The following is a 27,244-nucleotide window of genomic DNA, read 5'->3' as shown; positions in this document are numbered from 1 at the left end:
GTTTTGATGATATAATATGCAAATGTATTCTTACTTGATTTATTTTTTATTTTTTGTCTTTTCAATTGCACCAGTTATTAATAAAGTACTGAATTGAAAATTGTGAGTGGCTGTGTATAAAGGTGAGTGATATGAATATGAGATGAACTGTCTTGTAACTGTAGACGCCATGAGCTTTACTCTAAAGTGGTACCATCATTATAAACAAAATCTGAACTGATTGGTATTTCACACACTTTTCACACTTTTAATCCTTATTTGATTTTAATTAGTTTGAACTGAAAGAAGTCAACATATCCCAAATCTGCAGCAGCTAGTGGTCTTCTGGTCTAATGTTGGTCTAAGTCTTCTGCTTTAATGTTGGTTCTGCATTTTCACAGGGTTTTTTACACAGCAGAAATCATGCGAGTCCAGCTTGATCAGTATGGGAAGGAAGGCCCACAGAGGGAACACAGACACAGCGTATATGTGCCAGTTCTTTATTCACTCCTCAGTTAATTTATTTATTTCATTCTTGTTATAATTATTAGCAACATGTCTGTGTGTCTTTTCCCTGGGGCAGCTGTTCCCAGGCCCTCAGCAGCCCTGTTTCCTCCTCTGCCAATTACTGCTGTGTGCCTGAATGTGTCTGAATGTGAATGCCAAGGCGACCGAAGTGCCCACCAATCCCCCGTTGTTAAAGACTCGCATTCACTCCTCTTATTCACTGATCTTCCCCACGGCTCATATGTCACTCCAGCGGCTTATTACGGACATTTACCCACACTGCAAAAAATGTCCTTCTCAACAGGTAACACTGCCTAAAATTCTTTCCTAAAATAAATGAAAAGCTTTGCCACAGCAGTGAAGTGACATGTGTCCAAGTAAATCAAACTGCATTATTTAGTAAATGTTAAAGATGTCATATTATGCTTTTTGGCCTTTTCCCTCTCCTTTATTGAGTTACCCATGACCTGTTTTGTGCATGTAATAGGTTTGCAAAGTGAAAAAGCCCAAAGTCCAGCCCAAAGGGAGTTCCCATCTCCCAAAGAGGACTCTGCTCTGAACTGCTTGATAACAGCTCGTTTGTAGTCCAGCCGCTTCCCTATCATCCCTGTGACGTCACAGGGATGAAAGCTAAATGCACCTCATAAAACAGTCGCCAAGCGGCTAGTCCAACACGCCTTCAGAAACAGCGGTGGAAAAACACTGAGCTGCAGCACACACCTCTCCTCTCCCTTCCAAACACTAGCTACCCTCCAGGCAGTCAGTGGACATAAAGTTGTTCCTGTGATTTTTATGGATGAAAGATACTTTTGTTACAGATTAATAACTCACCACTCTGAAACAATAACAATACAATAGTTCAACAACCACAAATAGCTCATGTTTTATCAAAGTAGTATTTATCAATATAGCATTTAAAAGCTTTGAAGAAAGTGCAGAAATGTGGGTCAGAATTGGTGACGTAATCCATTGCATCTGAATTTGTTGATAATTATCATTGCCTTGATGCCTCTGTTGGACCACAATGGGTAAGACTCACGCCTTTGGTGTGAGAGACCTGGGTTCAATCCCCCACTGTGACCCATCCACCATTGTGTCCCTGAGCACTGACACTTAATCCCTCGTTGCTCCAGAGGTGTGTGAACTCTGACATGTATAGCAATTGTAAGTTGCTTTGGATAAAAAGCAAATTAATAATTAGTTTTTTTCTCATTTTTAAATTAAAATGTGGACACTACTTTTTTGTCCTTTGTCATGTAGCTAATGCTAAGCTAAACAATTTCACTTCAGGGTGCATTTTAAAAGCAGTTCTAGTAACTGTTAGCTAGAGCTAGAGCTTTTGATCATATTTTTTTTATATATATATATTAGGACTTTGGGGGCTTTGTAAAAAAAAAACAGACACAGACACAAGAGTGAAGATGCTGAAAAGGAATAGCAAAAAACTTCAAATAACAATACAGTGGTGACAGCATAACACTGTAAGGTTGTAACCACATCAGCTGAGAAGCGACATAAAGGGGACGGATAAAGACACTTTAAATTTAATCGTGAAAATAAAAGAAAGTCAAAGGACACACTGACTGGGGTGAGGAGGCACTGTGCTCATTACTGTTTGGGAGATGGTAGGAGATGGTGGGCAGGATGTTTTTCTTTGGTCTGATGTCACTCACACGGTTGATTGGATAGAAGCTGTTGATTGGACAGCAGCTTCCTGAAACAAGGGACCAAACAGAGATGAGTAAACACAGCACAACATAGCAGGTTCACAAAACCCTGTGAGTACAAAGATAAATTCCTTCACCAAGTAAGAGTGGAAAAAGTACAAACTGCCAGTTCCATGTCCACACAAAATGCTTTTCACAAATAGAATAAAGGTTTTTCACCTATCTGAAACTGTGTTGTAAAGTAACTTTAGTCTCTTTGGAATAGTCTGTTCAGCGTCGTATATTTCAGAGTGAAGCAGGTCCTAACTAGACACTGAAATATGGCTATTGACTTACAGATAATGCATTTGTTCTTTAAACACTCAGGAAGAAGATGCCATGGTACAGCCCATACTGTTTGATTGACAAGTGATATTACCACTTGAAATTCAAGTCATAATAATTTGTATTGAGAAACAATTGTTGCCACAAAGAACACTAGGAAAGAATGAATGTAGGTGAGTGAGTGATGAATTTGAGTCTGACTTTAAGTTGGATATTTTTTGCAGCGGAGAGGGTTAGGGATCAGTGCCCAGCCTGCAGCCAGATACCGTGTTATGTTGTTTTTTTGTGCAGAGCTCAGTAAGCTGCCAACCTCTGCTGTTAGGAGGGGGGGGGGGCAGGCATCGTTTAATCCTTATCTGACCGTAGGTGTGTGTGATACAAAGGGTGAGGTTTGATGCTGCTGGGGGATCATCGGAGCTGCACAGTTTACAGGAGGATTCAAGGAGCTGGTGAGTTGTGTTTGTTGGATCTCTTTCAGTAGCTGGTTTAAAAATAATATAATTATTTGACAGTTTGAACTACTAATAGCATTTTAGCCTTGAACAAAAGAGTTGGTGACAACAGTGGACTCAATAATATCAGAAAACGTGTGTCACTTTCATTTTGCTCTTAATCTCAAACTCATTAGTACATTTTTGCATTTGATACATCTGTTTTATTTCATCAAATTAGTCATTTGAATACTTAAAACATTAATATTAAGACATCACCAGTAATTTTCTCTCAATACTTAGTATGGATTGCTTGAGTTTATTTGTTTGTCTGACTTCCATGACTATAACTGTGAAGATTCTCAGTCATCCAGGTCATAGTTATCCAAGGTGGGTTAAAGTCAAGGGCAGCGGGCAGCTGGACCTGGTAGAAGATACCTATCATTTTCTACCAGGGGCTTCTTCAGTTCTGAGTTCAGTTGCATGTGTCATCATTGACATCCTGCAAAAATATATTTTATGGGATGTCAAATTAGTTTTTTCAATGAAATGTTGATAGTTCTCCTAGTGAAGATGGTTGAATGGACAAAAACTGTTTCAGACCTCCAGTAGGAAGCTGCAGTCCATCAGGACCAAAACCTCACACAACAAGAACAGTTTCTTTTCGTCTGCAGCTGGCCTCATCAACAAGGCCCCCACTGACACTGTGGAATTTGGAAATGATGTAATTTAACAATTCAGTCACATATCCTATTTCCCTCCCTGAAACCTCATGGACTGTCAGTATATGTAGTTATTTTTCATGTAAGTCATAATTCTGACCAATAAATTTTTTTATTCTTTGACAAGTCCAGGGTTGTGCTCTATTTCCAACAGTGTGAAGCCTTACACTCTGCAGACCCCCAGGCAGTACAGGGTTCACTGATTTCAGTGGTATAGACACAGCGTATTGACATCATTGTGTAGGGCCCAGGAAATGCTTTTCACACTTTCACGCAATTCACTTCCCTTTTGAAGCCATTTGACTCCACACAAAGTTTACCTGAGACATCGGGGATATAGGGAGAAGCTGCCGATCTCAAACAGTTTGGCTTAAACAGGAGAAAGGTTGATCCAAGTTTATGTCCTTTGTCATTCCAGCGGTGCTTCAGCTGGGCCATGGCAGGCTTACAGAGAGCCACGCAGCATCCACGCCTCTGTTTTATAATCTGTGTAACTTCCATTTTACTCTTCATCCTCCTCGGCCAAGGTAGTTCTGTATAACATGTTTGGTTTTCCTTCACAACTTTATGAATTTCCATTTGTCTTATTGTATAAATGCAACAAGTTTGAAAAATCTGCATTTGTTACTTGTAAATGTTGTATTGTGATATTTTGTCCTCATTGTTAACATGCATGGAGGATTTCACTGAAATTGAATTCAGTTAAAAAGTTTGAAGGTTTTCCTGCAGGACAGTTTCCGTTAAGTTACATGCAGCTTCTTGTGTTGTAACAGCTGCAGTGTTGAGGGATTGTTCAGTGTTGGAAGTCTTCGCTCTTTAACTCATAGTTTAGATAAAGCAGTATATTATTAATAATAACATTTATTTGTATACCACTTTACAAAACAATGTTACAAAGTGCTTTACGAAAAACAAAGAAAAGACATTGATATAGCAAAAGAGTTTCTACAAAGCAAGCAAAAATTTATTTTTTTATTCTAATTTCTGTTTCATATCCCGACAGCGTTCAAAGAAAGACGGCAGGAAGAGAAGCACAAAAGAGATATCCTGGACTCCACAGGTTAACTCATTTTGTCATCCTTGTTCTGCTTGTTTGTTGGCAGGTTTTTGCGTTGTTACTTATTTCAGACTTCGTCGCTAAGTCAAAGGAAAAGGGGGACATTAGTCCACAAAACAATTCACATCCCAACACACTAAATTAAAACTAACAATCTGTGAGGTTCATGGACATATGTTGAAAAGTCACATGTCCTTTTAAAAGCCTGATAAATCACATATTGACTAACAATTCTCTGAACTACAGCTTATTGTTGTATCATTCTATTAATTTGCTTTTTCTTTATTAATGGTGTGAGACATTAATTGTAAATTATCAGTGACCTAACTATGAAATTGCATACAGCTTATGATATAAGCTAAATGACTGTGTCTCTGAAGAACAGTAATATTAACACATTGTTTCATGCCAGAATAAAACATCATTAGATGGCATCTAACCCTGAATTTTATTCTTGTCAGGGTCTTCAAGTCTTTGATACAGCATTATGAAGAGTAAAACTGATAACATACTTTGAGAAATAATGATAACATACCTCCACCGAGGCTGCACAATCCTCAAAATGTGTGAATTTAATAAAAGAGAATATTCAAATATATATTCAAAGATATTATATATAATATATTATCAAATTTGATCATCTTCATCCTGATTTGGATATGCATCAAACTACTCAGAATGATTATTATGGAATTAGTGCAACATATTTTTACAATAGTACAATAGTTAATGAGAAATAAATGCGATATCTCAACGTTAACAAATCATTTCTAAACCTTCATTACAAAACCAAATGTCATTATAAATCCAACAGCTGATAAACTAGTGATGGAAAACTGGACATCCTTGGTGAAAGAAATAAAGCTAAAAAGAGGATGGAACCAGGGATAAAAGCCATCAAAACTATCAGCTCAATAAATGAGACTAACCCCTTCACTGACCTCATATTATTCAAATAACTGCCGCCACATGGACTAATTCATCTGGACAGTTGCTACTTTTTGTCATTTTAGTGTGTCTTGCAGTTATACAGGCACATTTTGCTGATGCAGCTAATTCCATAATAGAGATTAAAACCAGAATGGGTCCTATTGACTTTGACTTCTGCTTGTATTTCCCAGAAATCCCAGCAGATCTCATTGATCCAGCTGCCATCGACCTCACTCCGCTGGTCAATACTTTAATAAATACAAGCCAATCGGGTATGTTGTAATAATATCATTCATGTGGAGATCAATTCTGAGCTGTAAATCTTTCATTGTATTAATCCTCAGCTCCAATCTGTTTGCTTTATTTTCTTCTACAGAGGTCAAATGTGGATTTGGGGAGATTTGGGTGAACTGACCTTTTAAAAAAAAAAAACTGGTGTACCACAATCTTGTCTGCCTTTGAGGTGACATTTGGGGGACATTTTTTAAAAGATGAAATTATGTTTTGAATCATTGCAAAGCCTGTTTAAAAACTCTAATTAGTGTTTTGTCTGTTTTGGGTCGTGAACTGGTCGGACGAAACTATTTGAAGAAAGAATATGAAGCAGTTCTAACAGACATTGTTTACTAAATTCAAACCATAGTGTACATCTTCACATTCAACCTTTAAAATCATTTTTATGAAATGTAAATGTGTCTTTATCTCACAGCACTTTGCCACAAATATGCTAAACACTTAGATTTAAGCACAGAAATGTGACCTGATGTTCTCTCAGTACAGATTTTCTTTTCTGTACTGCTTCTAAATCTTTCTCATGATTCAGTTCAATTGTATTTATATAACGGCAATTGATAATAGAAGTTATCTCATTGCACATTTCATATAAAGCAGGTCTAGACCATACTCTTAAATATTATTAACAGACACCCAACAATTCCCACCATGAGCAAGCACTTGGAGACACAGGCAATGGAAAACTCTAGACTCAGTATGATGAACCTGGTGCAGCCCAGTCAAATTCTATTCTAGTCATTTGTATTCAGTGTTTTAGTACTGAATCACAAGATTTAACCAAACATATTTGTGATTTAAATATACTTTCCTGCAGATACATCATAATCTTCATCCTATGTCTCTTCTTGTCTTCCAGGCTCCCGTCAGCTCTTCTCTCTCCTGAGTGTGACGTCCTACAGCTCTCTGGCTCTCCATAAACTCACCCTGTTGGTCTACAACAGTAAATATGAACTCCTCACAACTTCCTTCTCCTCTGAAGCTGCTTAGTAACAAGAGTAAAATCAACAAATGTGCCATACTAAATGGCATTGGATTGTATTGTATTGGATCTCTGGATATGCTGTTGGAGGCAGTGTACTAAGATCAGTCAGCACTGCATGATCCATTTTTATAATAAATATAACTTTGACAGTAGTGCCTTCTAGTGGCAGTGTAATAAACTATACCGTATTTAATCCTTTTTATCAGCATTTAGGACCACATATATTTGGACTTTATTAGTGCTGGTTTTAAATGGTGTACATATGATCACAGCATGACTGTGGATTAACATGACAGTCATAAACATTTTGAAACACTGCAATTTTCCATTTAGAGATGAGGCTTTCTGAAGGGGTTGACCCTGAATGAGCTGTGCAACATTTAATACAGGTTTCAAAATGCTTGCTTTGAAATAAATGCTTTATTTGAGGTCAGTGGAGTGAGATAATGGAATCACTGGGTGATCAAACTTCTTAAACGTGTATGTATGTACGGTAAATGTCTGAATTGGGTTTTACAAAACATTTAATCAATGGGTAAAGTTAATGGTGTATTACTGAATTGAAAACAGTAAAAACAACATTTAAGACACAGAATACATTTCAGGAAGACACCTGCTGACACTAACATATTTTATACATCATCATAAACTCCTTAAAGTTTAGATATATTAATTTAAAATCAGTATTTACCAGGACATGAATTCTGATTGTAACTGTGTTGTGTGTTTTGTAGTTTCCAGCATCAGAAGTTTTGAAAGCAACATGTTCAGGAGAAGATTCTGCTACTGTGTGACAAATGAGACCAACGATCTAACAGGTAAGCAAACTTAATTATATTTGATCTAATTCTGAGTACTTAGTACTTTTTCTTTCAGCTCCTTTTTCACTTGATTTTTCATCAGACTTTACGGCCATACTGTTGGATGTGATGGGAAACTCAACAAGTTACCTACATGAGCTCTTTAAATCGGCCTCTATATTATCGGGTTGGTGGATGTTAAATGATCATATCTCTAATGCGTTTCCATTTGTAGTTGACAGGCCGGTTTTTATAATGTAATATACTTACAGCGTTTTGTGCTTTTGTTTCTAAGTAAGCCAGAGGAACAACTCAGACTGTATTTACATCTGCGTGATGGCAGGTAAGACGGGTAAGTAGAGCTCCCTGGATCTATTTAAAACAGATTTATTGTACAGTTTCATCAACACTGTTGGAGGTTTACATACAAATGATATGAGTTATATTTTTAAATTGAGGTCAGTTTATTCCACAAAACTGACACTGTAGAGACACTGACATTGCAGACACCCAGTAGAGATGCTATAATGTGCTTCAGTGATTAAACAGACAACAGACAAACATAACAGACAAAAAGGAAGTTAAGATGAATAATTCACATTTGGAAGCTGTAGAATTGCTGGTGGTTGCTTATAAATCTGATTTAAATTCAAAAAGTTTGAGTTTACTTTTCACTGGGGTTTAAATGCAGGACTTGAAGGGATACTTGTGATTACGTTTGGTCCATATTTGGACTGATATTGAAATGTCTGTAAAATGATCAGCATTGTCTGGATTTTATCTAAACAGAATTTACCCGAATCATTCTTTTTGTGTGCCAAATAAAACAAGGTAAAAATAATACACCAAAACCAGGCCTAACTAAGCTACCACTATTGAAACCAACATATAACCAAAGGCTCTAGATGAAATACATCTATAAAGAGAACTTAAAACTTGCAGATGTGGCACCAACCAATAAACCTAGTGTTTCTAGACAGAAATAAACTGTGTGAGTGAAAAATGTACAGGGTACCCCAAACGTAACGCCAACCTCCTATCATATACCTTTCTTTCTATAATTTTACCACCTGTGCCAACACACAAAGAGGTTGCATAATCACACTTACAGGGTAAGAGAGCGTGACCTCTTCTGGAAGGCTTCTTTTATTGCTGGCTTGGCATGATGATTGGCCAGTTCAGTTCGGCCAATGAGCAGCAAGGCCAGACTGCAAGCTAATCACCCTGTTATCACCTGGGGCAAGTTCAGCGCCGACAAAACGTGGCAACATCCTGTTGTGTACACGAGCGCACTGCATTTTCCTGCCTTTTTTCACAGGTGTGTTCATAAAATTATGGCAGCTGATTGGGTACACCTATGACACACCCACCAAACAGAAGAAAACATACCTTGAAGCCCGTTGCGGAACCTTGCACAACGTTGCAAGGAAACATGGCGTTCAATCCGAAAACATTGCAAACCGATGCAAAACGTTTTGAGATTGAACTCAGCCCTGGAAAGGACGCAGGTGAAAATACAGGGGAGGGGAAGGGACAAAAAGCAGGAGGAAAACACATAGCCAGCTTGGCATAGAACAATCTGCAGCAGCAGATGGTTTGATAGCATTTCATTGAATCTGAATATTGCCTGTTTGCATTTAGAGATAGTTTTAGTAACAAAACCAAAACCAAAATTATAATAAAAGTTTTAGAACTAAAATTGAAAGATGTCATTAAAAGACCTACCTCACGTTTTGTCACATTGTTAATAAAATATTTACTATTTGCTAATGACATATTAGAGATATTAGAATAAGGATCTATTAAACTCAGAGGTTAATGAGGTAAATTAAACTTTGATCCAAAATGGAACAGACTGACAACTTTACAAAGGTGCAACAATGCTTACAGCTATTATACATCCTGTTAAAAACCAGTATGCGATTTCAGGAACCAAGAAACAGTCTTAACACGTTTGGGTGTGTGAATGTCATGTGTGTGTGTTTTGTCCAGGCAGAGAAGTGCCAGAGCTGTGGGAGGTCAACTCCATCACTCCGCTCTTCAACCAGACCATCGTTGAAGGACCACATAGAGGTTCGTTTACAACAAAAACTTAAGTGTTGGTTTTGTCATTCACTGAAACAAAACCACCAGGTGGCAGCATCACTTCAGAATAGAAGCTGAATTTCTGCTTTATTTGACACTCAGTGTTTATATACAGGTCTTTTCTTAAAATTTAAAGGATGCTACATTAATGGAAACCAACCGAACCAGAAAATGCCTCAACACTGCTAACTTTTTAAAATGAAAATACAGTATGTAGGAAAACACTGATCTATATAGTTTTGTAGGATCAGAATATTGGAGATGGAGGGTCACTGCTATCTTACAGTTTTTTTCGATTGCTAAATGACAGTGAGCACAACTGGAGCTACATGTGCAAAACTCTAACTACAGTCTGCACTACCAACAGTCACCTGAGCTAAACAGTTCACATCACCTGCAAAACTCATTCCAAGCAACACAACTCTTAACACATTTCTCAAAACAGGCTCAGTGCAGCCAAACACTATGCCCAACCCTCACTGAGATAACACATACTGTCCCTCAGAACACACTGAGAGTAAAAACACTAGCATCAAACACCAATACTAAAATACAAACTTTTCGTCTTTACAGTTTGAACAATTTCAGTGACTTCATACAAAGTAATATTTTCTTCAAAGAAAAGAGTGACATTCTTTCATATGATTTATTAAAATTTTTAGAACATAACAATTCCTTAAGGTAAATGAAAATTAGCAGTTTGCTTCAATAGTCTGTAGTAATTTACAGAATTACAGTAATGAGAAAAAAAGGTAGAAACTAAAAGTACATACTGTAATTCGAACAAATAATTGAGGGCTAATCCTGCCTCTGTCAATGAGAGACCATGGTTCACGACATGGTCTATAAGTGTAGCCCTTTTTTCATCTGAAATAACAGCTCTTTGTCTTCTTTGTCTCCCTCCACAAACCCGTCTTCCTTGTTCCATTTCCAAAATTAGTCTTTCTGAGCTCTACCTATATATCAGATTCAGATTCAGATTCATTTTATTAGCCATTTGCAGTATAAAACCACATTGGAAAAGAATATGCAAGAAGCTCAAAGTGCAATGTCACCACATAAAAAACATAAGAGACATAATATAAAACAGGCAAGCAATTGCCACAAAAAACTCAGTAATAAAACACTATTCAATAAAATCCATCCATAAGATATAAAATGCCTAATTTAAGGTGCTTTGTTTAAAGTGATCACAGCTTGGGGAAAAAACTGTTGAAATGGCGATCGGTAGAACATTTGACAGAGCGATACCTTCTCCCTGAGGGAAGCATCTCAAAGAAGGCCCCTGCAGGACGGCCTAATGCATCATTAGCAAGTTTTAAAGCTCAATTCAAAAGTCTAGCTTTATATGTAACCTCCAGGAGCGGCAAAGTACAGCCAATGATCCTGCTGGCTGAGCGAACCACTTTGTTCAAAGCCTTCTTCTCTTTCAAGGTGAGATTACCAAACCATACAGTAATACAACTAGTCAGGACACTCTCAATTACACAATAGTAAAAGTTCAAAAGAATCTTAGTGTTTTGAGTGAACTCTCGAAGCCTACGTAAAAAGAAGAGGCACTGTCTCGCTTTCTTAGCAATTTTAGTCGTATTAGAGCTCCAGTTCAAATCATGCGAAAGGGTCACACCTAAAAATTCACATTTCTCAGTAATCTGCACATCGGAGTCATGGATAGTAAGAGGCACATGGTTCCTATTGTGACAAAAATCAATAACAAGTTCACATGTTTTTGAAGTGTTCAAAAGCAAGTTATTTTCCTTGCTCCATTGAACAACATTCTCCACCTCCTCGCGATAATGAGATTTATCGTTTGAACTAATCAGCCCAATGATAGTTGTGTCATCGGCATTTTTGATTATCACATTATTAGCATTGGATGCTTCAAGGTCATGAGTATACAATGTGAACAATAGGGGGCTCAAGATACACCCCTGCGGTGAACCAACGCTAACATACAACTCATCTGAAATACAACCATTCATTTTGACCCTTTGTGGTCGACAAGTGAGAATATTAAAAATACATTTACAAATGGCATCATCGAGTCCAAGATATTTCAATTTATGAGAGAGCTTTGTTGGGACCATTGAATTAAAAGCCGAACTGTAGTCTATAAATAGCATTCTAGCATATGATTTATGTACATCTAGACAGAGTTCAAAGCAAAAGAAATGGCGTCTTCGACACTTCTGTTTTTCCTATATGCAAATTGTAGTGGGTCCACAGACACAGGGATTTGATCTTTAATAAAGTCCAACACCAACCGCTCAAAGGTTTTCATCAGGACAGATGTGAGGGCCACTGGCCGATAGTCATTCAGACTCGTCACAGGTGTCTTCTTTGGCACTGGAATTATGATTGATCTTTTAAAGCTAACTGGAACAGTGCACCTCGCAAGTGACAAGTTGAAAAGATCAGTCAGAACAGGACTAAGTTGCTCGGAGCACAGTTTAAGGACACGAGGAGGAATACAGTCCGGTCCAGGTGCCTTCTTGACCTTCGTCCTGGACAAAATCCTCTGAACGTCTTCCTGAATGATGGTAAAACTCTGCTCGTTACAGGCAGGAAAAACAACAGGTTCAACATTTCCAATTTCAAAACGACAATAAAACTCGTTTAATTTGTTTGGCAAGGATAGGTCATCATTAGTAATGAGTCCTCCTTTAGGTTTCTAAGCGATGATAGAATTTAACCCTTGCCACATACATCGTGGGTCCGCCTCCATGAAATGTCCCTCTATCTTAGCTCCATAGGCTCGTTTAGCAGCTTTAATTGCTCGCTCCAAAGAATATCTGGACAACAATATATATATATATATATATATATATATATATATATATGTGTGTGTGTGTGTGTGTGTGTGTGTTCACTAACAAGTCCAAAACAAGACACCTGCTTAGCCTTTCAGCTGAAATTGCAGTCAGCAGTGTTTGAAAGGCACAAGGCTGAAATCTATTATGTTTTGAATGTGTGGTTCACAGTTTTGACAGCAGTGTGTTAGCATTTGAACAAAGTGCTGTAAATCCACAGTGTTGTGCAGGTTGTGGTTAAGGTCATGGGATAAGTGTGTAGAGTTTTGAAAACTGTGTTCAAGCAATGAAAAACGAACTAGAGTTTGGTCCACATGAACTGCTGCTGTGCAGACTGTAGTTAGAGTTTTGCACATGTAGCTCCAGTTGACTGTCGTTTAGCAATCGAAAAAAACTGTAAGACAGGCTAACTGAGAACACAACTAGAAAGCAGTCCATGCGTTTGGTGACTCTGGGTTCAAGGTCTGTTTACTACACATGTAGCATAAAGACAAGACCTTATGGGTACTTTTATCGTGAAGAAAAACAAGACTTTAGAGATACAATTACCTCAGCGTGGCAGAAAGAGGTGGAAGGGCCGCTCGGGCTCTGGGTTAAAGTCTAAGAAAGTTGACACAATTTGGAAGCAATGCTGGCACAAGTGAAGACCCGCTGGTGTTGGCCTGGTTTTTTGGCCACAATGTTAGCAGGGGTTCAAAACAATATTTCTGCCAGAATTACCAAGTGTCCATTGCAAAAAAAAATTGTGAGAAGATTTAGCCTTTAGAAATCTGTAAGACTTAAAAACTTTTCTTTTTGACCATGTCTAACTTCTAACAAGAACATGTGAGGTTAAAACATCCATTCTTTATGGGACTCCTTAGCACCAGTTCTTTGTAAGTTCAAACTTAGTCTAGGTATAACATAAGTGGAGATTTATTTAAACTAGTTCTTACATATAGATTAGTTAAACAGTTACACTTAGTACCTGCCAGGGGTAACTGTTACGAAGCAAACACAGCCAACTGACAAAGCTAACGTTAGGTTGCTAAAAAATTACCTGTTTGGAGGGGAAAGTAAAAAAAAACAATCATGTGTGCGACACATTTGGCCGTCTTGTTTAGCTATTTCTTTTTTATGTGGACGTAAACTAGAAATTAAATTTGATTAAATAAATAACAAAACATTAAGCCACAGTAGACTAAATGACCAAAAATGTTTGTTAGGTTAAGCTAGCTAGCATAAGCAGCCATACAAACTTACATACAAACATACAAATTGATAGTGCAACAAGACCCTGCTTCGGAGAATTTAATTTGAGATGTAAGCCTTCTTTTTCCAAGGTGTACACTCCCTACTGTGTTGCCTTTTACTGAACCTGTCTTCTTCCTTTTCAAGTAGGTAACATTTCCTCCATCAGACTCCCTGCTGGTGAGTAACTCAGCACCTTTTTAAAAGAAAAAAGCTCATTCAAGCATCTGTTGTCATCTTCAGGACACTAAATTTCATTCTTGTTTTTAATTGTCTATTTTAAACCTCAGAATGGCACCAACCTCCCACAAATCTGAGTCACATCTCTCCATCTGGGATGAGCTCCATGTTAACCAGCAGGGTCCATTCTACTGCACATGGTGAGTCTCTACAGGGGGCCAGTGTTAGTGTTTGGTTCTCTTTATTTAGGCTCGGACTCATTCTGGTAAATCAGACACCTGCAGACAGGGAATTGGTGTCTAATATTATCCAGAATCACTTTTATAAGTACAGGAAAAAGAGGAAAATGATCCTGGTGTATTAGTAGTATATTATAGGAAATTAGACATAATATGTGTTACACATAATGTCTTGTTATGGGAAATGTATTTATTTATTTAACATTTATTTAACCATTAAGATATAATCTCTTTTTCAAGGGAGACCTGGCCTAGAAAGGCATCAAAAAAAAGCATTTAAACATTACATTGACAATACAATACATTAAAATATCAGCTACATTCTTTACATTACGTTACAATCTAGCCTATGGGAAACATCTACAGTCCTCCTTATGGATATCTGCAACCAGGGACTTGAACTCCCTAAGAGGTGCCAGCACGTCTAACTGGAGAATCTTTTGTAAGGACTTCCATGTTGTGGGTGCACATTATGAAAAGGCAGTATTTCCTAACTCAGAATTAACCCTGGGGACATTTAAAAGCAGTAGTCTGCTGGACCATGTTTGGTAACTACTGACCACAAAGTTAAGGAGGCTACAAAGCTAAAGGGTAATTTGCACCGGATTGCCCTGTAAATAAAAACATACAAATGAAACCATCTCGGTGTAACTAGAGAAGGCAATTCCACCATTTTGTATAAACTACAATGATGGGTGGATAATCTGGCATTTGTGATAAAGTGCAACGCTGCATCGGCAGAATCTAGTTTTCCTAGCAGAGCCCCATAGTCAATCACAGGTAAAAAGTTTCGTTCTAGCTTCAGAAGGGAACTTGTTATGAAAATAAAAACCTTATTTTGGCCTGAGTTTCTTTAAAAGCTTATCTATGTGTACACTGAAAGCTAACTTATCATCCATCCACATACCGAGATACTTATAACATGCTGCCCTTACAATGGCTGCCCTCTTTAGCATGATCAGGGCCAAGATTCTGTAAGATGTGAGAGTGACAGTCATGAATTTGGTTTTCTGGGCATTTAAAATTAAAACAACAATGACTGTCACCATCATACAGTAAGAAGTGTTAAGGTCCCTTTAGATAGTGTGTTTTTGGACTGTCCCATATTAAAGTTGACAATGGTGAGAGAAACTTGTTATCTGCAGTTTTCCTAAATCTTCCAGTCTTCTTACAATTGTGTTTTCAAGAAAAATTTCCTGATCCTGAGAAAATTAACTAAAATGTAAACAAGACAGAAAACCCATAAAAAATCTATAAAGACTAAATTTACTAACTGCACAAATTTGATTTTATGTGTCTGTAAATGCGTAATAGTTTTATATTAATTTCAGAGTTTCCTTGAAAATTAACAATGTAATTTGGTAGTAATTACAGGGAAGACTTTAATATCCTTGTAAGAAGTGCTCCATTTAAACCCATGTTAAATGTGAATTAATTTTCCTTTTATTATTGTATTGATAATTTTTCACAATGTTTACCATGTGTTAAACGTCATGTGATATAGGCCACGTGACTTATGTAACATACTTGAGGTCTGGTACTTGCCAGTGCTTGTAGCCTACTTGTCGTTTTGGGACACTTGACTGTCGACCTATTTAGTTGTTTAGGCATAAGGACGTGTTGTACAAAATTGTTAATAATCACTTTCAGTATGGTGACTTCAATTGTAAACAGTCAAAAACCCAAAGATTTATTTATTAAATATTCAACTTTTTGTTTCAACGCTTGAAAAGTTACTAAATTTGTCGCAAATGATTACACATTATTGCAGACAGGAAAGCAAAATCCTTTGTACTTAACTATGTTTGGTTCATTAGTTTCATCAACAACAATGGATGAAACAGCTGCTACAACAGCGCAGCTCACCACTTCCCAACCACGGGCAACAGGTCAACAACCCATGACCATTATGCCACAAAGTCAAACTACAGTGGGCAGACAGGAGACAACAATGAGGACGACACAAATGGCGACGACACAAAAAGTAATAACACAAGCCGGAACGACAGCACAGATGAAAGCAGTCATGCCAGCGCAACCAGTCACCACTGCAACAGTCGCAGCTCCAACCACAGCTACACACCAGTCAAGTACAACAATCCAGGACACGACTCCCACTGTTCATCCAACGAGACTTTCACCTGTCCGTCCCACAGCAGGACCTACGGTGGCTGCAAGGACTACAGGGCCTCTTAGCAGGAAAACTACAACAACTAGCAAGCCTGTGGTAACAGAAAAACCAGGTAAAGATTTCTCGGTTCACATGAATATCTATCAGATCAATATTATTTAATTAGTATTGTTCAGTAGGTGGTGAGATGTCCCGGTCTGTGATGTGGTGTTGCATATACAGAGTAAACTGGCAGTATAGGTGTCTGCTTTTTGTGAATTAAAGGGTATGTTCACCAAAGATACTAAAAGGCTTTTTTCCCCACATACCGCTGTGGTGTAGATGCTGATAGTCCACACATGGATCTTTTAGTCTTTAATCACTGGGTCGAAGAAGATCAGAGCCGATCAAAAGATACCTGTTGTTGTGAATTGGCATTATATAAATAAAACTGAATAGAATTTAATTGAATTGTTTGGCCACTAGTAAAACTGGCTTCAAAGCACTGTACACTTCCTGGAAGCTTGGAGGAAATGCAATGCTACCAAGCCGACCAATCAGTTCTTGCGGTCTGGGATGCCGCAATTTGTATTTACATCCTTTGGGAGGGTGCTGTATGTGAAAGGGGGGAGTCAAGTTTGTCAAGCACTTTAAACATCAGCACTTTTTAAGTTTTGTTTAACAATAATGTTAAATGTTAAAAGTTTTCCTTTGTGCTGTGATTCAAATAAAGACAAACAATTACCTGTAGGTGTTCCTCTTTACAATCATTTACATCATTTACTATCAATGTGAATGGGAAATGAAAGAAGGTTAGAATATACTGTTAGTCTGGAGCCCTGGTGCATGTCTATATTTACAGAAAATTGAAATTAAATTAAATGTCGCTGCTGAAGAGCTGATTTTTCCACTTTTGTAATGCTTCCACTGGATGTGCTAAATCAAGCATAGCGTTAGTTTGGGCAGGCAACAAAGTCAAGCTCAGTTCACAATCCTAGCACATCAGCTGATAGCAGCCATCTTAAGCAGGCCACATCAGCTGACAGCTCAGCTGATTCCTCTCTTAGCATTCATTGGAAAATTCCATACAATTATTTATTTAAGCTGCTATAACCTGCTTGCCCTTGCTACTTCCTTTGCAAACAGCTCATAAACTGAACTAAATGAGAATTTAGCTGATAAGAATCAAACAATGCTAACATGCGTCGCTGTTGTTGTCACACTCTGGGCGTCATGTTGTTGCGGGTGGATCGAGCCACACAGACGCAGCGCATGCAGCTAGAGACAAACAGACATGTTGGCAAGGTTGAGATGTTTTCACTGTTTCAGAAGAAGACGGTTCTTTTGCAATATGGCATCTGTCCTTTCTCCTGTCCTCTTCCCTCTCTCTCTGCTGTGATTCACTGCAAGTGAAATGTGCCAATTTGAAGCTACATGGCAATCTAAGCTGAACAGTTAGACTACCGACAGCTTTCAATTTAGCTCATTGTGCATTTAGCTAATTGCCAAGCTAGTTTTAGGGCGGTGTGCTTTTATTACGTTGAGGATGAGAGACTGTGGACAGAGCAGATTAAATGACACCCTCTACGCTTGATAAACGGATGTATGGATAAAGTGCTGTGTTTTACTTGTGAGGTTTTATTGCACGTCGCTCTCGTCAACTCGAGTAGTTTAGAGTTAGCATCACTTCACCATCTCCATCGTGGCCTATCTCTGCGCTGGCCGATGTGTGTGCGTGTGCATCCGCATGTGTGTGTTCGTGTGCAGAGGCGACACAGAGCAGCAGCTACAGCCTGATACCATGGTCTTCAGAGCCAGGCCCGTTTAACACCGTGTCTCAGTGCCCATCTAGTATCTGATTAATCATGTAATTCGCCATATGCCTGCTCTGTACGGACGGTTCTTTACAGCTGCTCTCTGCCTCGGGCTTTCCAAGTATGCACATGGATGGGCAGGGAGGTGTTCCCCCTGCCTCATTGCCAATTGGGTCAGTTCTGTCTTAGATGATTCTTGCCAGTTTTCTGATTTACAAACCCTATAGGTTAGGTTTGCATAAGGTTAAGCAACTAAAGCTACTTGGTTCAGGTTAGAGGAAGATGACATTCAATGGTTAAAAGAAATCAGTGTTGGAATGAGACGACAAATGAGCCACGGTTTCTGTTAAAGCCAGATACCTTCCATCCCCAACCACCTCCCCCCACACCTACCTATCCACTATGAGGTTTTATGGTGCTATAACAACGTCACGCTTCATAGACATTCATACGAATAAAAAAGGTTACTTGTCAGGAAAACATAAACAGAGGTAATTTTAAATGTTTGACATAAGATATGTAGGTAGGTTTATTGCCACAATTTAATAAATTAGATAGTGAAATTTAGTTTTGTAACTCCCTTCTGCTACATAGCAGACAATATACAGTAATAAAGTCAATAAGAGTCAATTATGAAAAATGGTAAACAGAAATAAACTATCATCAGTGGAGCAGTGCTGAGGATGAACTAGAGTTTAATAGTCTGATAGCTTGGGGGGAAAAGCTGCTCTGCAGTCTGGTGGTGCGGCAGCAGAAACCTCTATATCTCTTCCCAGAAGGCAGCAGGGTGAACAGGCTGTGGCTGGGTGGGTACTGTCCTTTAGTATCCTTTGGGCTCTGCGTAGACACCTCACCTCACCGATATCACTGATGCTCGGGAGATGGGTACCAATGATCTTCTGAGCAGTTTCACCCGCTGCAGAGCCCTCCGGTCCTGGGCCATGCACATCCCATGTTAGTGATGTTTCCAGTCAGGATTTTCTACTCTATTCTGATCTGAAAAATAACTGGTGAGGGTCCAGGCTGGCTGGAATGTTGTTTTTTATGTGCTGAAGAACCAGTTTCTCAAAGCACTTCATCAGAATGGGGGTGAGAGCCACAGGGCGGTAGTCGTTCAGACTAGACACTGCAGACTTTTTAGGTACAGGAACGATGGTGACTGTCTTGAAGCAGGTGGGAACCCTCTCCTGAGACAGTGAGATGTTGAAAATGTCAGTAATAATCAACTAGCTGATTGGCTCAGGTTTTTAGTACACGGCCAGGAATGTTATCAGGCCCAGTTGATTTTACTCATATTCTCTCTCAGCAAGACCCTCCTCACATCTGCTGTGGATACTGACAATGGCGGTCAGTGGAGTAGACTTTACAGCTGATTCCTTGTTGAGGAGATCAAAGTGAGCATAAAAAGTGTTAAGTTCATCTGGTAATGTGGCCTCACACATGATGGGGGAGCTCCTGCTTTTGTAGCCTGTGATGTTTTTGATGGCCTGCCACATATCTTTGTTGTTGGTGTTGAGGTCTCTCTCCAGTCTCTTCTGATGTCTCCGCTTTGCCTCCTTGATGCCAGCTTTCAGTCTCGCTCTGGCGCTGCTGTAAACTTCTTTATCATCGACTAAAAAGCAGCTTTTTTGGCTCTGGATAGAGCCCTCACCTCTCTATTCATCCAGGCCTTCTAATTGGGGAATGATTTTATCATCTTAGTGGTCACCACATCATCAACATATTTCCTGATGTATGATGTCGCTGATGATGTATATTCCTCAAGAACCTGTTCTGTTGTTTTATTGGTGAGGATGTCACGGTCATGTGTCCTGTTCTCCATTGATAAGAAAGCACAATAGTGATAAATGACGTTGGAATCCATAGATTTAAAAATGCCACTTGAATGCAACAAATGCAGGTTTAAGTAATCATGACAAATGACTGGAGCTGTTTTTGTGAAAAGCCTGTGAGCTGCTGTGCAGGAACAGTTTGACTCTGACTGTTGACCTGCTCTCAGAAAAAAGCTATAATTACATCAGATCCATTCGCTGTCATTTCTGGACACACCAACAGCTACTGATTCAATTTTAGCTCAGGGAAAGGTGTGTCTGTGTGTGTGTGTGTGTGTGTGTGGGTTAGAGCAGGAGAGAGAGTCATGTAGGAGGCTAAGATAGTAACTATGGTAACGCAGGCGAAGCCCCCTTTATGTGAAAGCTTTAATGGTTTCAAGCTGCAAAGGTTAAAAGCAAATTAAGGCAAAATATTCAGCGTTTATCTGTCTGGCATGGGTAGTGAGCCTGTCCGGAGGGAAAAGAGGGGACAAAGGATACTAAAACAACTGTACAAGCTGTGGGATTCGCAATCAAAGAGGGTCAAATGATTCTTAAAAGATCTAACACTTAAACACTTAAAATTAAGAATACCTAAGGTATTTAGAAACATTAATTCATTATTAGTAATGATAAATTAAATAAAAACGCTATACAAAATGGGTAACTCATTCTTTGTACCCCAAGTCCAATTGAGTTAACACGTAAAAGTTAATTAATAATACATATATAGATATATTTATGTGTTGCAGTTAAGTTTTGTACTATTTAAAAAAATGAATTAATCACATGAAAAACTTGTGATTGTCAGAAATTTCTCATGTGACAAGAAATCATATGATTGTGGTACTGGACATTTACATTCTAATTGTATTTTCCAAGGGATGATGTTAAAGTTAAAACAACAAACAGTATTTCCAACACAATTTTGCAAACCCAACACATGTAACAGAAAATGAACAATAACATCTTTAAAAAAAAAAATTCATCAGTGCAAATGATGATTTTCTTTCTTTCTTTATTGGTCCTTCCTTGAGATGCATCACTTAGGTTCAGACTTTTATTTATTAATAATAGAGATGACAAAACTTTATTTTAGTTGCAAGGTGGGTTCCTGATGCATATTCATGTTTGGATTAGATGTGTTAGCCTGTGTATCCATGTTGCTGTTGTTGTGGCGGCAGTATGTCTTTCACATTTTGTCTGCTATGACCTGTCTGGTATAAAAAACTAAATACAGCAAGCAAAGTATCTTTAATAACATGTCACCTTGCACCATAGAGAGGATAAATCACAATTTATTAGACCCTTATTCTCATCCAAATTTTTAAATTTTAAAGTTGTACAGACAGTGAATATTCACATTAACCAGTCACCGGTAAACACTAGGATACACTACATTTAAATGTCCCCACATTTCCCAGCAGCACGGCTAGATGGCAGTAACACCTCACTGTAGAGACAGCAGCTGCTCCCCCGCTGAGTTCTGCCTAGCAACAAACAGACGGCCTGAGCATCCTGCCAAATTTGTCATGGAGTCATTAGTGTGCAGGAAAATGAGCATTTGTTGCTCAGCTGCACGTGTCTGCACGTCTTTGCACAGCAATGTGTGACACACACACACACCAGTGATAAGGAGCTTTGGTCCGTTGTGCCATAAGCAGCTGATCTGTGTCAGCTCTGAGCAGCTGTGGATCATTTCATGTCGAGGTTTTTTTTGCTTTTTGTGTTTCGATGGTTTACAAGGTGATTTCCTGATGAAGCCTCCCCTGCCCTGACAAACAATGCACATGTGAATTTATCTCAAGTATGACAAGTGCAATGAAAATTTAATAAAGTGTCTACAAATAATAGTATAAGCAAAAGTATACTATATGACAATGTATAGGCTATATAAAGCTCATATTGGATAACACCACTTGGTAAATAGAAGCAGATTAGCTTTCTGAACTTGTTGTAGAGCACAAGTCATCCTTTAAATTAAATGCATATAAAAAACAGTCATGCTTATCATGCAGCTTTGCCTTGTGAAGCTCAGCTGCTTCACTCACTAGGTTGATCAGTTTCCCACTTCCAGACTGAAATATCTCAACCATCAGTAGAACTGTCATGAAATTCTGTTTAGACATTCATAGTCTTTGGTGATTCCCTGACTTTTTATTCAGCACCACTATCAGATTGGTCCATGCCAACTTGGGATGAATTCGCTCTTCGCTTGAACCAGAAGTCGATCTGGTCCGTCTTCCTAAAGCTCTTATTTCTGCTCTGAGGATGAGCCATAAGCCAGGAGACACAAGAACAGCCTTCACAGAAGTCTTTTACTGGCCGATACACCCCCTTATTAGATGTCAGTAACTGACTGGATGCTGCAGCTTGGACTGATGTGATCCATCACAGCATCACATTTTCATCATCAAGTCTGATTCACCATCTATTTAAAAATCTGCGTTCATTGTAGGTCTGAACAACTCAAGAACCCTTCAGCCACAAGAGTACTACATCATTTTTACAAGGAAGAAGAATGTGTGGACTAAAAGACGACAGCTTTGGTTTTTTAAACTCTCCGTCGTAAATCATTATTATAGGAGTAATGCTAAATCGGAAAGTCTTTTAAGGTTTAACAAGGTAAAACACGTGCTGACACTAATGAATTGTGGAAAGGGAAAGCTTCCTGCTCTTGATATCACCCTGATATGGAATGCAAAATGAGCAAATAACTGCATAATTTGGAAAAGTAGAGAAGTATCTAATTAAAATACACATTTGAATATGTATTTTTATGGAAATTAGGAGCCTGTGTACCTGAAATGCATTAATTATGATTATAATGACTCCTGTAATGGGAATCTAAGTACTGAAATGACATTATGTTAAATGAATACAATGAGATAATTTAAAGGATGTGAGTGATTTATTCTGTAAATTTTCAAATCACCACTGTGGGCTTTCAGAGGTTAATTATGATGTCTTTGTTTTATTATTTTGTGTTCAAACCTACCTGTGTGATCATATTTTATCTTTGTAATTAACTTCTTAATGACTTTGTTCCGGCAAACAAAAGCAAAGTAATTAAGCAAGTTGTGAACTGGGATCAGTTTTTAAGAGCCGAGGTTTTAAACAGAGCTGTTCAGAGCTGGTTTGTGACTAACGTGACCTCTCACTCTGTCTGTTGAGAGGTTGTCCTTGGAGAAGGCCGGAGCTGACCGACGTCTCGATCTCCAGCAGTACGACCACCGTCAGCGCTCACAAGCTGCAGCCATGCGTCCTCGAGCTCTGCAAGTTCTTCTCGCAGTGCCTCTGCAGACCCTTGAGCCACAAGACACGCATGAAAAGGTTTTTCACACCAGCAAATTGCACTTTCGACATTAGGATGATACTGCTGCAGACCAGGGATTTAATTGTGCTGTAATGTCAGAGTTAGAAAACAGAATTGAAAAAAACTAAAAAACTACACATGGTGGAACTGAGGGAGGAAATGGACAGACAATTCTCAGACAGTATTAATAATTCCCAATAAACTTAACGAAGCAAACCTGAAGGGATGGATCTCAAATGTTGGCACTGACCCAAAGTGATGCTTTTCTTTCATACCTCACTTGGAGGAATATAAACATATTTTTCTACAAAACCTGGAAGCATCTGGTGCAATAGATAATAGACAATAAATATTTACACACATACATCTTAGTTGCTTGTAATCTGCTAATTACATGTTAAAGCAGCTCCCAACTTCACTCAGTAAGAATTCATTATTTGATTTGTAAAAAAATAAAAAATAAAATTGTGTTTCATTAGAATTCAAATGACTGCTTCAGCGTAACTTCTCCTTTACACTACACATTGCAATTTAGTAATTTAACTGCTGTTAAACAACCCAATTTTGAAAGATGCTTTTTGTGAATCTATGATAAGCTGATGTTGAAACACAGTTCTGTATTACTGTGATGGTCCGAAATCTTCTTGTGTTACAGATACTGTGACGACAGCCACGTGTGGTATGAAAAACACACGTCTGAAGTGTGTCGGCGGGTCAGGAGAGTTTCCTTCTCAAGAAGTAAGTGGACTTTAGAGAAAAGTACGACCTATCAATATCAGCCAAGGTGACGAAATTAGCGAGTCTCAGAGCAAATTCTCAACACCTGCCAGGCTCTACTTACACTGGAGTCTCCATTTTAAATGAAACCTTCCACATCATTGAGCTCCCTCAGAGCCTTGGGCTTTAGCCTCAGAGACAATCCCCTGTAAAATCCATAGACGAATAAAACATGGACGTATTCCCACAGGTTTCTGAAGAGCCAGTGAAGAGTTGGCTTAATTTTTCAGCCCCTGATGTTGCTGCTTGGTAAAAAGCCAACAAGTGCTAAAACAGTGCATCACTGCTGCCCAGACCTCAACTCAGATATTGTATCTATACACTGTACAGTTTTCAGTTTATTAGGAACTCCTATATCCATAGATTTATTTGTGTCCACAACATTAATTATAAGACATTATTAAAACAAACATAACACAAAATTGTGAGAAAGATAATTGTAGCTTGTACAATAACATAGTGTAAGTACTACTATTATTATTAAGTAGGTTGCCGGACACCCAGCAGAGACACAAGAGTGCTATTGATTCTAACTCTCAGTAAGAAATCAAATAAGCTAGGGGGACCATACTTTGGTTTTCAAAATAGAGCACAGTGGAGGAGGCAGACGGACACCCGCAGTGGGTGAAAGGTTGGGGATGGGGGATTCAAGTGTGTAGTGGCACTGTGGCAATGTGTACCGCAGAGGCTTTATCCACCTGGAGGAGTAACTAGTATAAGTAGACTAACTTGTCAATAATCATAAAAAGAGGTCATGTTCGGGAAAAAGAGGACGTATGGTAATAAGCATATTTCACAAAATGTAAAACTCTTCCTTTTAAATTCTAATGGTGAATTTAATTGTGGTAATTAAAGTCTTACCACAGCTGGTGCAATAATTTCTGGTTTTCTCTGCCGGTTGCCTTACCTTACGGTGACTACAACACTTTACGAAACTATTCTTTCAATGTAAGGGACCCTGAAAAACAAAACAAAGAAGTTCTGTGTAACTACAAAGAGCATTATAAATGGTACCAAATAATGGTGTAAGTGGATGTAGATCCACAACAAAAACCAGTCCTTCTTTGCCAAATTTTATAACAAAAAATCTATGTAGCAGTTTTAAAGATATTGTGCAAACTAACAGACAAAACAGAAAACTCATGGAGCAGGTGATCCATGCATCTGACAACGTTTAACACACAAGCTAATTTGTTGTCCAGTGCCTTTTTAGTGCAAGTCATGTTGGTGCTTTTAAAACACAGTCAACTACAAGCGGAGTTGTGACTGTGTGAATCAGGAATAATTGGGGAGCACACTTCATCCTTCACCTGTACTGATGGGGACGTGTCAGCCATGTTACTGGGAGTCGGTAACAGAGCTCATTAGAGCAGCAGCTCTGCAGGAGCCTCCCAGCCATGAATCCTCGGAGCTAATGGGCTCTAGAGGTCGCAGAGAGAGCTGTCTCTCACACTGCTGATATGCTGATAATCCAGCACTGATCCCACCGCCAGGCCAGAGAAAGGACTCACATTGTGTCATCAGTCCTCCCTCCGGCTCTAATTAGCCCTCAGTGTGTATTTTTCAGTTTTAGAAGGGTTTGCTTTGAAATTGACATAAAATAGCAAACTTCAAAGCAGTCAGGGTTTGCTTTGAAATTGACATAAAATAGCAAACTTCAAAGCAGTCAGAGATCATGACTATTCGTTTTAACCCAACATGCTTGTGTTCAACAGTAATGGCAGATTCACACCTAGGAGTTGAGACCAGTTAGTGGAAAAGAGCAACACAAAGAAAGATGGAAACTCACTTTTTCTTTTTTAGAAAAGATGCTTCCAGGTTTGGGCTTCAGTGAAATCAAAACATCCTCAAGATTCTGGTAGAATTGTGTAATGCACAGCAGAGTGTGCTGGTGTCAATATTAAATGGATAGTTCAGGTTTTCTGAAGTGGGGCTGAATGTGGTACTTATTCACAGTCTGTGTATTAGCTGCAGATGGCCATCAGCCTTTCCGCATTTAGGAGAAACAGAGAGTTGTACATGCACAGAAGCTGAGTAATGCGCTGCTGTGGAAAGGGTCAGCAGCAAAATGTATTTTAGGGATACAGAAGTTCTACTATTGAGAAAATGTAGTTCCAAGGTAATGGCTGTTTGATAGCAATAAAGCGGTGAAAATATTAAACACTAGAAGAGATATTGATTTTTTCCCCCCGGTGGGCCTTCTTTCAGGTGGCTAAAAGGTTTTGCTGCTGACCACACAGGAGTAGGCTACATTGCAAGCACCTTGCGAGTCTTCCTGCAGGTGCATATATCTGGAGACACAGAATTGATACAACACATACTGTAAGGTGACAGCCAAGAGCTGTTGGCTTTACTTATGATCACTTTTAATTCTTCTACATCAGTTTAGCAGTAACTGATACAGTTTGGGTCAGCAGAGAGGAAAATATGTTGCAGCTAATATCAGAAAGATGCAGCAGGTGGTTGTTAAAAGTTTAACTTCATGTTCATAATTAAAAAGTTTTACTGAAAATCAAAGTAACAAAAATGTGGATGAAATAACTTAAAAGCTGTTCAAGTATTTTAAAGATGTCCACATGCGATCCTCAGCTGACAGAGGAATCTGCCTCTGGTGTCTGGTTGTAACCCCACTCCTTCCTCCACAGATCTGAAACAGAGATGCCTGACAAAGATGTGCAATAAACTGTGACCAGAGTGGAAGCAGAGAGAAACAAAGAGCTGCTTATCAGCACAGGAAGTGACTGAAACTACAAACTACACCTGAGGACACTTCTGCAACATTCAAAAATGGATGGGTTTGGAAATTGTTCACAAGATTTTCAAACAAATGTACAACTTTTACAAATCTGTCATATATTGACATTATATTGTCAATATAATTATAAATTAATATAATGAAAGTGATGTGATCTAGTTTTTAGGCCCAAGAAGAATAAATGTACTGTATGACTCATTCTGAACTGAACCAAAATCTGGAATCCTGAAACTGCAAAAACACGTTCTGGACTATTTATGAAAGTCAGATTTAAAACCAGCTCAGCAAATCAACTGATCATTTTAAGGTTCAGAAAACAGTCTGGAATTTGAGACCAAATGTATTTAATTGTCTTTTTCTAAAGAAACAGATTTCAATTTTTCTTCTGTCAGTTTAAATAAAATCTGGCTAATTTTCCCAGCTG

General features: G+C 38.6%; 1 protein-coding gene across 1 annotated transcript; it reads left to right on the top strand.

Moving 5' to 3' along the window:
* The first annotated feature begins 1,510 nt into the window (after positions 1 to 1,510).
* On the top strand, positions 1,511 to 27,244 carry LOC119902943 (HERV-H LTR-associating protein 1). The gene is made up of 14 exons (XM_038719348.1): positions 1,511 to 1,514; positions 4,634 to 4,690; positions 5,809 to 5,889; positions 6,768 to 6,851; positions 7,628 to 7,711; positions 7,797 to 7,880; positions 7,989 to 8,049; positions 9,690 to 9,766; positions 13,942 to 13,998; positions 14,109 to 14,198; positions 16,055 to 16,480; positions 23,149 to 23,305; positions 23,944 to 24,026; positions 26,711 to 27,244. The coding sequence occupies exons 1-14, from the start codon at positions 1,511 to 1,513 to the stop codon at positions 26,752 to 26,754; spliced, it is 1,389 nt and encodes a 462-aa protein (XP_038575276.1). The 3' UTR covers positions 26,755 to 27,244.

This window comes from Micropterus salmoides, unplaced genomic scaffold (assembly GCF_014851395.1).
Source record: "Micropterus salmoides isolate LMB-PRFRI ecotype aquatic unplaced genomic scaffold, ASM1485139v1 Ms_hic_scaffold_14, whole genome shotgun sequence".
In the NCBI taxonomy this organism is placed as follows: domain Eukaryota; kingdom Metazoa; phylum Chordata; class Actinopteri; order Centrarchiformes; family Centrarchidae; genus Micropterus; species Micropterus salmoides.
This window is presented reverse-complemented; position numbering and strand designations above follow the sequence as displayed.